At 42.8% G+C, this 14687-nt stretch overlaps 1 protein-coding gene and 1 pseudogene across 1 annotated transcript; both read right to left on the bottom strand.

The window, feature by feature from the left end:
- Nucleotides 1–1056: 1056 nt before the first annotated feature.
- LOC115641084 lies at nucleotides 1057–4367 on the bottom strand (annotated as a pseudogene).
- Nucleotides 4368–13304: 8937 nt separating this feature from the next.
- On the bottom strand, nucleotides 13305–14252 carry LOC115641083 (olfactory receptor 12-like). The gene has a single exon (XM_030544191.1). It carries the CDS (start codon nucleotides 14250–14252, stop codon nucleotides 13305–13307), a length of 948 nt encoding a protein of 315 aa, XP_030400051.1.
- Between the last annotated feature and the right edge of the window lie 435 nt (nucleotides 14253–14687).

The following is a 14687-nucleotide window of genomic DNA, read 5'->3' as shown; positions in this document are numbered from 1 at the left end:
CTAGAAATTGTTAGCTACCTGTTACATTTATACTTCAGTGTTAGTTGGTTACCAACTGTATTGTACCCCACTGTATTGTACCCCACTATTGAAACCCCCTATACTATACTAAAAGAACTCCCTCCCCAATTGCCTACCTTAACAAACCCCATACCCCTCACTATTAAATTTTCCCTGTTTTTGCATTTTCTTAATAAAGTTTATTTTGCACCCCACCTGTGTGGTAATTGCTCCCCAAGATCCCATATACCTGCAGGCAGGGACAACCTCTAGTTACTGTCCTTTGTTCCAGTTTCTTTCAGGTATCCTTGGGGGTGGAAAGGCTCTCTCTTGAGCCAGCTTAAGAAAAAATGGAGGGGTCTCTCAGGGGCTTAAATAGACTCTCTTTTGTAGGTGGATACCCCTCCCTCTCCCTGTGTAGAATTCCAGCTACAGGATGGAGTTTTGGAGTCACATGGGCAAGTCACATCTCAATGCATGACTCAGAACTTACAGGTAGCAGCCATGGTTCACATGCTACCTTGAATGTCCTCATGTAGACTTCTGTGGATTGGAGTCTTCCATGATCCATTTTCTGTTAAGTGCTTCTTGACTGGGCACTTAACTTGCAAATTTCTTTCTAAAGAAGCTGACCAAATGCCTTACTAAGGCTATTTAAAAACCAAACAAGTATACAGCCAATATTCATAAGTTCGAATACAACAATAACATATGCATACAAATAGGATGAATATATTCAGGAGATCATAACCTTTACATAGATATGTTACATGGCATATATAGCATAAAATATATTCCAGTTATGTCATATACACATTCATAAGCATATTTCCATAAAGTCTTATGGGGTTCAACATCACACCAGGATCCCATCCCCTTTGCTCCAGTGTCTCTTCTATGCAATGGGGATGTGGCCTGCTGAGTTCAATGGAGGCATACTGATTTAGACCAGCTAAAGCTTTGGCCCAAAATGACAGATGCTTAGCTGAGAATCTCCCAAACACAAGTTATCCACTTGTGGATATGCAATTTTTATTTTTTTAAATAACATTGACACTACTTGAGAAATTTGAATTTCCCCAATGTTTTCCCTACAGCTGTTTTCACCTCTTTGTTTTTCAGGCTGTAGATGATGGGGTTTACCATGGGGGTTAAGATGCTGTACTGGATGGAGAACATTTCATCGGGCACCACAGAGGAAACTGAGCTGGGTTTTGTGTACTGGAGAAAACCTGTCACGTAGAACAAGCCGACCACAATCAGGTGGGAGCTGAAGGTGGAGAAGGCTTTATGCCTGCCCTCCTCAGATTGTATCCTCAGGATAGTGGGGATGATGTGAATGTAGGAGATCAGAGTGAAGAGAAAGGAGCTTGATCCAAATATCAGAATAGAAGTAAGAAGCAGCACTTGATTAGTGAAGGTCTCAGTGCAGGATAGATGTAATAGAGAAGGGAGCTCACAGCTGAAATGGCTGATTTGATTGGGCCCACAGAAATGCAACTTGAGGGGAAAAACAGTGTTAAGCAGGGCATGGAAGAAACTTATTGCCCATGCACCACTCACCAGCTGAACACAGATCCCTTTGCTCATTCTCTCCATGTAATGCAATGGGGCACAGATGGCAGCATAGCGGTCATAAGCCATTGCTGAGAGAATAAATTTCAGTAGTAGCCAGCAGGAAAATGAAGAACACCTATGCAATGCAGCTATTGACAGAAATGGTTTTGTGCTCTGCTACAAAATGCACCAACATATTAGGGACAATGGCTGAGGAATAGCAGATATCAACAAAGGATAAATGAGACAGGAAGAAATACTTTGGGTGTGAAGGTGAGGATCAGCCCTTATCGCCAGCATGATCACCATGTTTGCCAACAGTGTGATTAGGTAGACAGCTGAAAACACCATGAAGAGAAAAATCTGCATCTGTGGGTCATTGGAAAGTCCCAGGATAATAAATTCAGTCACTTCAGTTTGATTTCCCATTGATCCTTATTCAGGAAAACTGATCTGTCAGACTGGAAAAAAATAAAATTAACACACAAGTAAATTGAAATGTCCTGTGGAGCTGATCTGATCAGTAGGATAAATGTAAAGAGAGGCTTACTACATCCTATAAAAAGTACGTTTAAAATAGACAAAAACGGGCTAGATGCAGAAAAAGACTTTGGTGCCAAACTACCACTTTAGTTGCCTAAATTCGAGGATCAGGCCCCAGTGGTATTCACAGAAACTCCGCTCAACTAACACATTGGGATAGTGGGACATGATTCTCTCCTGCTGAAGCTGTTCCACTGTGGTGCAGAAGGACTGGATCCTTGACATCCTGTATCTGGAGGTGAGTGGCCTAACCACTAGGATATAAAGTCACTCTCTTACTGTCTTTCTCTTGCCTAATATCTCTTTCATTAGTCTCACTAACTTCAATAGAGCTACAGCTGATTTACACCAGCTGGAGATTTGGCCCATTGATGCCTATGGAGCTATGGCTGCAGCACACCAGCATGGGATCTGTCCAATTCTATAAATACTCTACAAAAACTACAGAATGTAGTATCTGTAGAATCTTATTGGATTGATCCCTATTAAATCTCTAGAATTCCAGAAGAAGAGGAAATGTCCAAGGCCTAGAAATTATGTTTTCCTATCCAGCTGGGTATAGCCTTGCAACCCAAACCAGTATGGAGAATATGGCATTCATAATAATTGATTACCTCTAAAGTGGGCCTCAGAAGACTGTATCTGGATGACAGCCTCCTCCCAAGCAGAGTGTTTTGTGTGGAGATGGGCAACCTATGTATCATGCAACTGCCCAAACAACCAGAGTTCATTTGTGACAATAGAGTGAAAAGGAGTCATCTTATAAACCAAGAAGTGATCTGCAGTTGTCTTTTGGCAAACCTAGAAGAAAGAGCCTGGAGCAAGGAAAATGCTTCAACACTGGAAGGAGAGAAATGAAAACACAGAGAAAAATTATCAAGCATAGACTCACTGCACAACTGAGAGCTTTATTCCAAAAAGGAGAATTTATACAAATGGAGATTGAAAGCCTGAAAAGTGAGATAAGTCATGTAGAACTACATGCAAACATTTTGGAGGGAGCAATGACATAGGATAAACGCAAGCCAGAAATGGAAGAAAATTTGAGGACAAATATGAGTGAAAAAGCATCTGAAGAAAGTACAGAAAATATGAAGAATTTGTTGATTGAGATAATGCAGAATGTAAGAGATATTGAGCACCAGCACTACCAACTGTGAAATTTGTAGACCATCACACACTGGTTGATATAATGTGAGCAATAAATGAAGTGCTCAAGGAAGCTGCAGAAAACAGCAGCAATGATTAGTCAGTACAAATTATATAATTTATGTTATAGTAACAGTAGCAGCTCGTTGGTTTAACATTAATCAACCTAAACATATGAACCATTAGAAAACTTCCTGTCTTCAAGAATCTCCATGGAAATGAAGGTTAAAACAGAAGAGTACGCTTTTTCATTGAGATACCAGCCTACTGGATGAATATGAGCAAAATCATTTGAAGAGAAAAGAGCAGTAAACAGCCTTGGAGATGAAATATCAGCTGAATGAAAAGATGAGAAAGTTATGAAGGAACAAGGTAAAAAGAAGCTGATCACTTAGAGTCATGGACTTGAAAGATTTCAGCACAAAGTTATTAGTATCATAGGAACAGTCACTTCACCAGAGACCCTAGGAGAGTCTTTCATCTGACTGATGTTAAAAAAAAACAAAACAGAATAGGCAAATAAATGCAGTTTCACTGCTTCTGGAAGGAAATCTGGTCTGAGACTGTACAACATAAGCAGACAGTGAATCAGATTACAAAAGAGAGAAAAGGTTTACAAAAAACACTCCACAGAGCAATACACAGAAAGAAAAGAGGTTCTAAGATAAATGAAAAACTGGAAATCACCCGGACTAGGTGAGATGCATGGATTCTGGCTCAAACGCCTTACAACGCTCTGTGATTTATTAAGGTGTTCAATAAACAGTGATTGGAGAATGGGTATCCAAGATGGATGGTGACAGGGACAACTCTTCTCATACAGGGAAAAAAAGAAAAAAGAAGGAAGAAAGAAGAAGATTGTATTGATCCTATGAATTATAGACTGACCATGTGTTTACTATATATATAGAAACTTCTAACAATAATTTTGGCAAAGAAGATCTGGATAGGGCTAGCTCACAATGGAATGCTGGTTCCTGAGCAAAAAGGCAGCACTGTAAAAATGTAAGGAACAAAAGGCCTCCTCTGGCTAAACAGGAGGATCACACAAGATGCATGTGAGCGTGCGCAGACTCACCTGGCAGTGCCTTCTGCTGGTTATACTCAGGAATTAGCATTCAGCCTCTGGAGCGCTCTCTGCAGGCGGTGTCCCGCTGCCGCTGCTGGCCCCTTTGTCCCTCCCAGGACCCTGGTGCCCCTGTACCTGGGTGCTGCCCCCTGGCAGTACCCCCACAGTTCTGGGTCTCCTCCTCCCAGGGGAACCCCCACCCACTATCCCTACATCGTCTCAGTCTTGGCTACTGACCAGTCTCCCTCTAGCCCGTGTTTACTGGGGCATCAGCCACTCATCACAGGCAAAGGTGTTCAGACCTATTGCCTCTGCCTATCCAACCCTGCATCTATTCGGCCTAGAGTCAGGCCTGCAGCCTGGGGCTTTTCAGGCAGGAGCTCCCAGCTCCCCTGGCCCTTCCTCAGCCCTGCTTCCAATCTTGGTGTCTTGCTTAGGTCCCTTCAGCCAGACTCTTCTCCCTCTACAAGTGGAGGAAGTCTGCCCTGGCTCCCAGCCTCTTTTAGGGGCCACTTGGGCCTGACTGGGGCATGGCCACAGCTGAGCATACCTTCCCCAATCAGTCCAGGCTTCTTGCCCCAGCCACAGCCCTCACCTGGGCTGTTTAAAGCCCCACAGGGCATGAGAGGGTAATCACCCCATACAATGCAAAACAAATTCCGATCCTCTGTCCGTTCCCATATCCGGGTAGAGTTTCTCTGAGCAGCGTCCACTGGCAGCCTTGACGCCTTTGAGGACCAGTGGGAGCTGTCGTGGGTTCTCTGCTCAGTGTACCCATCAGGGTCCCTTCTTTTGACCCTTTGACAGCACTCCTGTCCCTGTTATTTCATTGGTTGTCCCCCAAAATCATTTGGATTCCAGGTCCTGTAGATCGTCCCCTTAGGCTAGGGGGTGGTGGTCCTTCATTAGTGGGCTGGCTTCTGCCCACCCATTTCTCAAAACCCAAAAAGGTGCAATGCAAAACAAAGAAAGAAAAACATTAAATGATTGTGTGGGTACACTACCAGAGAGCATCCAACAGTGTCTCATTCCAAGATCAATAAGACACTGAAAATGTCCATGGTTCATCCACAGATCATTTCCTTTCTGAAGCAATCTATGTTTAATTGGAGCACTAGACTTTACCTGGAAGGGACTCATTGATGAGGTTCAACTTAAAAGAGAAATCTTTCAAGGGGATTCCTTAGCAAAAGTGCTGTTTGTGGTAATCAAGCTGCCACTAACGTGGATGCTTGTTGAGATAACCACAATTTACCATATCAGCAAAGACCAACAACCAGTTAACAATTTGTTCAAATTGAGCAATCTGAAACTACATGAACAGTCACAAAAAGGAGCTACAGAGATTGATGATGTGTGGAAAAGTTTGGTGAAGCTATAAAGCTATGCGTTGGCTTGGCTAACTCTGTGTCAGCATCTGTAAAAATGGCCAGACTGGTACAATCTGATGACATACAAGTTAATGAAGGAACTATCCAGGATATCTCAGCATGACCCATACAAATATCTTGGAATCAGGGAACTGTCAGAGCCTCTACATAAGAAATTGAAAGAAAAAGTGAGGAAACAATATTACAGATGTACACGAACTACTCTATGGACAAAACTGAAGTCTAAGAATGTGATCTGAGCCATTAATATGTGGGGGGATTCCAGTAGTACAGAATATTGCTGGAGTGATCAAGTGGAATCGAGAGAAGAAAAAAATGGCATCCAAAGAAGACAGACAGTTGCCGGTGATGCATAGAGTATTAGATAGCAATCAAGTCATAGACAGGATGTACATCCCATGATGTGATAAAGGAAAACCTCTGCTATCTGTAGAGAAAGCAATTGATAATGAAGACTATAATATCAAAATATATGAGGAGTTGACCAGAATAAAGATCATCCAGTCACGATAACAAGCAATGACTGAGCTGCATCCAAGCCCAAGAAAGCATGAAAGAAAGGAGAAAGCAACAAGACTTGAAAGGTTTACACAGAGATCAATGCACAGACAGTGATGGAGAGAGATCGAACCTATTGGTGATAGAAGATTGACAAACTCATGACTTGTAGAAGGATCCCTGAAAAGAAGAGGGAGAGCTTCATTATGAGCAGAAAAGAAAAATCCTTATGGGGTTTAATTTTGTAAGAAGTAAAATTCACCGACAACTGCTCTCTGAGCCCCAGAATGTGTTATAAAAAGGAAAGGATAGTGGAGCATGCGTTGAGCAACTGCTAGGGTCTATCTGGAAAAGAATATATGAAGACAGTCTGAATTTGCAAAGTGCCTGCATGGAGCCTCTGTAAAAATCCATACTTGCACCAAGCTCTAGAGAATGAAGATGGTAAGATTTATGGAATCTGGCAATTGTCACAGACCGAATGGTGCAGTCAGACAGGCCAGATATAGGTGTAGAAAAATACAGCAAACAAGCCCATGTTAATTGATGTTGCTGTGCCAGCAGACAATAAAAAAAAAAACAAGGAGACAGGATGGCGAAGTATGAAGAATGCTGCCTTGAAGGGGAGCAATTATAGAAAACTAGAACAAACGCAATCCTAGCAGTTATTGGAGCTAAGAGTAAAACATGCTAGGACTGCAAGACGTCGTGGTAAGTGACTTCCAGCAGACACTACTCTTAGGCACTGTGAGAATGTGAAGGAAAGATCAAGGAGAATGAATGAATTTGAGCACCTGAAATACAGGAATTCTGTCGAGGGTTTAACAAGACTCCTGACTATCTAAACCTACAGAATCCGGTCAGTCAGTATTTATAGGTGACACATGGAGATACATTTTAGACAGCAGCTTCCTCTTTTTGACTCTGAATATCAGGCTGTGCCCTCTTGGAAGTGAATGGCTATTTTGACATTGATTTTTAGTTGGAAATGGGAATGAAGTCAGTGTTCTGTCCAACGTCAAATTGATGTTTAAACCCTAATGTCTGCCATCTCCAGAGAATTCCCTGCCCCCAACCTCACCATCCCCAAACACAAATACTACTGCTAACATGCACCAACTGAACTAATATGTCTCAGTGCTGGAGAGAGAGAGAGCGAGCGAGCTAGCGAGCTGGATGATTCATATAGTAGCTGGGTTGCCAGCCACGGCTCCTGTGTTGTAACTGACAGTGTGAGCAGAGTGTTGCATCCCGGCAGAAGTCAATGGGACTCTACAGAGAAACCCAACCCTAGATAAGTGGAGCAGAATCTGGTCCTTTGAAATTGAAAATTAAAATAAATAGGAATATGAATCAACTCACCTGCCTTTTAAATGTGGATCATAAATATGGTAAGATCATTCTTACTTGTGATTTTCTCTGTATTCGTAGCCAAATCAATAAGTTGGTAGTCTACCTAGTCTATCTGCATCTGGAATACAGCATCTCAAGACATTCAATAGGTCTATAGATATGATCCTTGGATCCTTTACCCAGAGCAATGAAACCACTAAGGTGTCTAGGGTTATCTGTGGGAGTGGAATAAAAAGCTTTTCCTGAACTGCCTCCAAGATTAAAAGCTGATTTCTTGAGAATGGTTTAAATTCTGTTTTGTTCCCCTTGGGACAAGATCCCTGAAGTTTACTCTCTGTAACAAGCTACCAGTAACACTGGGCTGGGTCAACACTCAAGCAATGCTCTGTTGTGCCTGAAAACAAGAGCAATGAGACTTGGATTATCACAGGATTTAGGTACACAATCTCAGCAACAGTCAATTACAAACAAAAAAGTGTGTATTTAGGCTGTGTCCAATACAGGGCGCCACATTTCAGGAAAGATGTGGACAAATTAGAGAAAGTTCAGAGAAGAGAAACAAAAATAATTAAAGGTCTAGAAAATATGACCTGAGGGGAGATTTGAAAAAAAAATAGGTTTATTTAATCTGGAGAAGAGAAAACTGATAGGGGACATGTTAACATCTTTTAAGTACATAAAAGGTTGTTACAAGGATGAGGGAGAAAATTGTTCTCCTTAACATCTGAGGAAAGGACTAGATGCAATGGGCTTAAATAGCAGCAAGGGAGATTTAGGTTGGACATTAGGAAAAAATTTCTAACTGCCAGAGTGGTTAAACAGTGGAATAAATTGCCTAGGGATATTGTGGAATCTCCTCTTTGGAGATTTTTAAGAGCAGGTTGCACAAACAAACACCTGTGAGGGATGGTCTAGACAATACTTAGTCCTGCCTTGAGTGAAGGGCACTAGACAAGATGACCTCTTGAGGTCCCTTTCATTTCATAGAATATCAGGATTGGAAGGGATCTCAGGAGGTCATCTAGTCCAACCCCTTGCTCAAAGCAGGGTCAGTCCTCAGACAGAGTTTTGCCCCAGATCCCTAAATGGCCCTCCCTAAAGTATTAAGCTCAGAATCCTGGGTTTAGCAGGCCAATGCTCAAACCACTGAGCTATCTCTCCCCTGCTAAGAAGTCACTGATGCAGACCAGAATTAAACCCAGATCATCTGTGTCCCAGTCCAGTGCCTTAACCACTGCCCTACAATCAGCAGCCCCAGTTCTATGATTCTATGATGGCAGTAAATAACTGTTGAGACAAAGGAGGAGATAAATTGTAAGTTTATTCACCAAAAAGATCAATTCAAAATTATTCATAATTTTAATACAAATTTTACTGAATTATTGCAGCCAAAAAAATAAAGATTGTGCTAAATTCACAAAACAGCAGGAGGAAGTGGAGTCCCTCTGCTGCTCCTTTTCTTGTAACTTCAGTCCATTGGTAGGTCACTTTCCTTGCATGTGGGGGACCATGGTTTTCTTCCCTTCTCTACATGGGGCTGGGGGCAGAGATTTGAAGTGAGATCTCCCCTCTCTGAGGAAAGTGACTTAATATCTGGGCTATAAGGTGTTCTGGAGTATTGAAGCTGTTCTACAATGTATAAATAAAAGTTATTTATACACTCAATGGACCAATGAGTTGAACCTACCGAAGGAGTCCCCTAACACTGAGCTACAGTGTAATATTTGCCTCATGACTAGCCAAGTATTTTATATAAGTGGAATAGCTTCAATGGGAAAGCTTGAGAAAACTCCACCCCTGTGTACCTATATACTGGTGGTTAGGGCCTTCAGATGGGAAGTCAAAGTTTCAGTCCCTGCTCTACAGGAGGTAGAATGGTGAATTGAAACCAGGTCTTCCAGAACACCAGTAAGGAACACTGGGCTAATGGTTGGAAGAAGGGACACCACCTCCTCTTTCAGGCAACTTGGTCAGCCAAGTCCCATTGAATTGTGCTCTAAATCATTTAGGCACTTCTAGAAATGACCCATGCAGTTTCCATTTCATTAAGAAACGTGCTGTAGTTTGTTATAAAGGAAAAACACCCATGGTACTCCCTCAGGAAACTTCACTTTTAGAGAGCTAATGCTCAAACCACTGAGCTATCTCTCCATGGCAAAATTTACTGGACCATTCTAACTCCTGCCATTGAGCAAGCTCTTCTTAGTTCCCCAAACCTAAAAGTAAAGGTTGCTCTGTGACAAGAGTTACAGTCTACTTAACCATACTTCTGCTAAATAATGCTTCAGCTAATATCTTACAGGATATAGGCCTGTAAGTTTCTTGCATTACAGCTGAATATAATGAAATTAGCTAAATATAAGGAAGGTAAGGCACTGAATATACTAAAGGCAAGCTAGCCCTATGAGCTACACCACTCCCCAGTTCCATGGGATATTTGGAAGACTATCAATTTCAGGAACTCAAAAAGGGCAGTCAGCGACAAGGGGCAAACCTGAGTCTCGAGGTAGCCAAGGAGTTTATAGTCAGTTCCAGGCCAGGGTCAATAACGAGTATTAGAATCCAAGTCATGTTTCATGACAAGTCATGTTTGAATCAGGAGGCAAAGTCCAAAACAAGGCACAGTCAAGCCAGGAGTTCAAGAACATAGAGCCAGAACAGTCAGAGCAACTACAGAAGATCCATACTGTTGCCTGGAGCACCCTTTGGGTTTATATAGGGCAGGGAGCCAGTCAGGAGCCATGGGGCTGCTGCCTATCAAAGCCCTGATGTGGATCTTCCCATAGTCTGTCTCCACCACAGTCATGGGACGTTGCATGCAGGCTGGTTATATTTACTGCTGTATACCATTTTGGAGTGGTTAAGTGACTAATACCTCTGCAGACCTGGGTTCTGGACCCATGGGATCTTATTTTCAAATAAATAGAAATAAGAGTCTTGGTCTGGTTTAGGGTTTTAAAGTAACTGGGAGAATTAATAGGATTTGAGCACCTCTCTTACAATGCTTTAAAATCTCAACAATCTCTAACAACCAGAGTAAATCTTCATTGCTCACATAGGCTGAACTGAGTGTTTTCAGTGCAAATGGCTTCTTTGGTTTTCTGAAAACACAAAAACAAACAAAAACCCCACACACGTATACAATAAGAGTCTATGGATGTGACCTATTACTCTGCAATGGCCCAATTTGGGACCTCAGGACTGCAAAACCTAGCTAGGCAGGTTGGGCCAGAGTGGGAGTAAGGGGCTTAGCTGGGGGGGTGGGGGTCAGAGTGTGGGTGAAAGGTGTGGCTGCAGAGCCATTTTTCACTTGATTCTAACCAACAGGAAGGAAGTGGTTGCAAATCTGAAGGTGGAAGGCAATTTTGGGAGAAAGTGCATGTGAAATGATAGATCTCATGACAAAAGAAGGAGTTCTGCAATTTCATATCTGAGTTTCTTCAGGACTCTTGGATGAATACCATCTGGTCCTCATGACTAACTACTGTTTAATCTATCAATTTCTTCCAAAACCTCCTCTATCAACAGCTCGGTGTGGGACAGTTCCTCTAATTTATCACCTAAGCTGAAGGGATCTCCCTCCCATCCTCTGAAGTGAAGATTAATGCAAAGAATTCATTTAGCTTCTCCACAACAGCAATGTCTTTCCTGAGTGATCCTTTAGCATCTTGATCATCCAATGGCCTCACTGATTGTTTGTCTGGCTTCCTGCTTCCAATATACTTAAAAAAGTGCAGTTAGTTTTTGTGTCCTCAGCTAATTTTCAATCAGTTAATCCCTGACTATGTGAGCAAGAACAGTGTAGGCAAACATCTGAGAGAGAGAAAACTTAGTAACACCTCAGAGCCTTGGCTCATCCCATTCAAGATCCTATCTCCAACCGTGGCCAACCCTCATGCTTCAGAGGAAGGAGAAAAAAAACCCCACCCTCCCAGAATACATTGGTGGGAGGAGGAAGGATTCCTTCATGAACCGTGGTGTCCAGCTGAAACCCTGAAGCATATCCTTTAGGAACATAAGACATAAACCAGAAGTAAGCACCAGGGTTGCTGAGCCCTGCCCTACACCATCACACTGTCATAATTTTATCCAACACTTTCTGAAAACTAATTAAGTTGTGCATCCCTACAGCTCCTATTAGAAGTTTGTTCCAGAACCTCACCCTTCTGAGGGTGAGAAACCTTTCTCTAATTTCCAGCCTGAATTTGTTCATGGCCAGTTATATCCATTTGATTTTGTGGAAACAAGAAGACAGAATTAGGAAGAAGAGCTCCAGCATGACTTTTATCCCAGTGGTTATGGTACGCATCTCAGATGTGGGAGTTTAGGGGCCCAAAGGATTCAGCAGCTGAGCAGGTGTTTTATGACTACCAGGGGGTAGGTCTGGGAGGCCTCCCCTTCAGTTCAGTGGTCAGTGTAGCAAGCCAGGCTGTGGATAAATCCAGTTCAGTTTCCCCCTTCTGCCTAACAAGATGAAGGGTTTGCCCAATAGCATCTCTCTGTTGGATGCTCAAACTGCTGCACAATAGACTCATTCTCACTCCCTTTGTTGCTTGGTGTATATTTAATTATTTCATACAAAGTGGAACAGCTTCTACAGGAGAGATAGGGACATTCAGCCTACAATATACCATAGCCCAGGGTTAGGACACTCATCTAGGAGGCTAGAAATCCAAGTCCAAATACCAACCGCACATCACAAATGGAGGGGAACTGAACTCAGGTTTTCTACATCCCAAGTGAGTGCTTCAACCCAGGATATAAAAGTTATAAGGGAGGCCTCACCTGCCCCCATGTTTAGATGTGGTCTGAGACCACCTACCAGATCAATCCCCACAGGCTAGGCAGGTGGTGCCACACCTGCTCTGAGGACCCCATTGTGACTTAGAGATCAGATAGGCACCCAGGCACTTACACTAAGGTGGCTGTGCACATGCTGACTGTCAGACACTAAAGAGTCTTGGGGACTTGAATGTTGGAAAGTCAGGCACCTGGAGATTTTAAAGGCTCACAGGGTTAAGCGACAGGTTTTGTGCAGCTCAGTGGCACTGAAATGTTGGATTTAGGCACCTAAAGAAGCAGTTAGATGCCTAAATCCTTTTGTAGAGCACACTAATTTCAGCTCCCCAAGGATTTGGAGATGGCTCTTACCTATTCTACAGATACAGGAATGTAAAAACATACACAAAGATTTGAAGTCTATGAACATACTTTATTGTTTTTAACATGCTATATTGTCACTTGACAGAGAAATTGCCATGCAGCATCAGCCCTGTTGTTCTTCTAGTCCAGGCACTCATCTCCAGTGGTAGTCAATATCAGCTGCTTCAGAGGAAGGAAAATTATAGGCTAAACTATGAGGAAAATTTCATCCTAGCCCAGGCAGTCAGTGGTTGGCTCATGTCCTGAAGCAATAATAAAGACATTTTAGAATTCTGTTAGTCTCCATGTCTGAATGATCTCCCGAATCACCAACATGCACAAGTGTAAATATAGTGCTAACTAGAGAGGGAAGTGATAGTGACAGTCAGAGAGAAAGAGATGGGCATACAGACGAGTTGTACTAGATGTCCACCCACCTGTTTCAAAAACTCATTGTTTTATAGCCGGATAAGAAATAAGAAAGAAAAACAATGAAATAGTGTGTCATAATTTTGTAGTTTTTTCTTGCTGCTCCAGTTCTTTGTGCAAATTAAAAAGAATGCTGACACGCTGTGTTCTGTCTCTCTGTCGAAATGCAAGGTTCATTTTGTCAAAGATTTGTGGCCCATAGTCCTTCTCAAAGCTTCTTTAACATCCTTGTTTCTCAGGCTATAGATAAAGGGATTCAACATGGGAATGACAAAAGTGTAAAACACAGATAATGCTTTCCTTGGGTACAGAGAAGATAACCAAGTGGGCTGGGCGTACATGAAAGCAGTGGTCCCATAAAATAAAGTCACAACCAACATGTGGGAGGTGCAAGTGGAGAAGGCTTTGTGCCTGCCCTCAGCAGAGCAAATCCGGAGGACGGTGGAGATGATGTAGATGTAGGAGATGAGCACAATCAGGGCAGTGATTGCTATGATGAGGCCATATAAGGTAAACATCACAAGATTATTGATGTACGTGTCGTTGCAGGAGAGACTGTTCAAGGGAGGGCCATCACAGAAGAAATGTTCGATCTCCTTACACCCACAATAGTGCAGCATAAAGGTGAACCCTGTTTGCAACATGGAGTTCACACAGCTGCAGATATATGACCCTACCACCATCTGAATGCAAACCCACTTGGACATGGTGACAGGATACAGGAGCGGGTTGCAGATGGCGGTGTATCGATCAAACGCCATCCCTGCCAGGAGGAAACCTTCAGTGGCAAGGAAGAAACAGAAGAGGAAGAATTGGGTGGCACATTCGTTATAGGAAATAGCTTTTCTCCCTGATAGGAAGCTTGCCATGGCTTTGGGGGCGATGGTGGAGGTGAAGTAGAGGTCTAAGAGTGACAGGTTCATGAAGAAGAAGTACATGGGGGTGTGAAGGCGAGAGTTGACTCTAATAATGAGAACCAGGGTGGTGTTTCCCAGCATGGTTACTGTGTAGATCACCAGAAACAAGACAGAGGGGATCATCTGGCATCCTGGACCATTTCCAAACCCTAGCAGGATGAATTCCATGACTGCTGTGCAGTTCCACTCTCTCACTGGCACCATGGCTGTTAAATCCTTTGGAAAAGGTGTGAGATAAGGATTAAAGAAGAGACAAATGAAGAAGATGCAATTACGGGCTTCATGAAAAGAGGGAGGATGGTCATGTGGAATAGACTCTGGTCTGAGACTCAGCAGATCAATGTTCATTTTCCAGCTCTGCCACAGACTCCCTGTGAGGCCTTGGCCCAGTCACTTGGGCTGGGATTTCCAAGCAGCCAAAGGGAATTGGGCACTCAATTCTATTCAATTTCAGTAGGATTTAGCCACCTAGGACCAGATTTTTGAAGGTATTTCTGTGCCTAGTGGAATTTTCAAAAGCGACAAGGCACCAAAATCTCATTGATTTCAATGAGGGTTAGACATCTAGATGCTTTTGCAAAATCTCACTAGGCTCCTAGATTCATAGATTCCAAGACCAGAAGGGGCCATTCTGATCAA

The sequence above is a fragment of the Gopherus evgoodei genome, unplaced genomic scaffold (assembly GCF_007399415.2).
Source record: "Gopherus evgoodei ecotype Sinaloan lineage unplaced genomic scaffold, rGopEvg1_v1.p scaffold_33_arrow_ctg1, whole genome shotgun sequence".
Classification (NCBI taxonomy): domain Eukaryota; kingdom Metazoa; phylum Chordata; order Testudines; family Testudinidae; genus Gopherus; species Gopherus evgoodei.
The sequence above is the reverse complement of the archived record's forward strand: the minus strand, read 5'-3'. Positions and strand labels throughout refer to the sequence as shown.

Coding starts and splice junctions, on each gene's coding strand:
- LOC115641083 (XM_030544191.1), bottom strand. CDS start 14,252: ATGGTGCCAGTGAGAGAGTGGAACTGCACAGCAGTCATGGAATTCATC.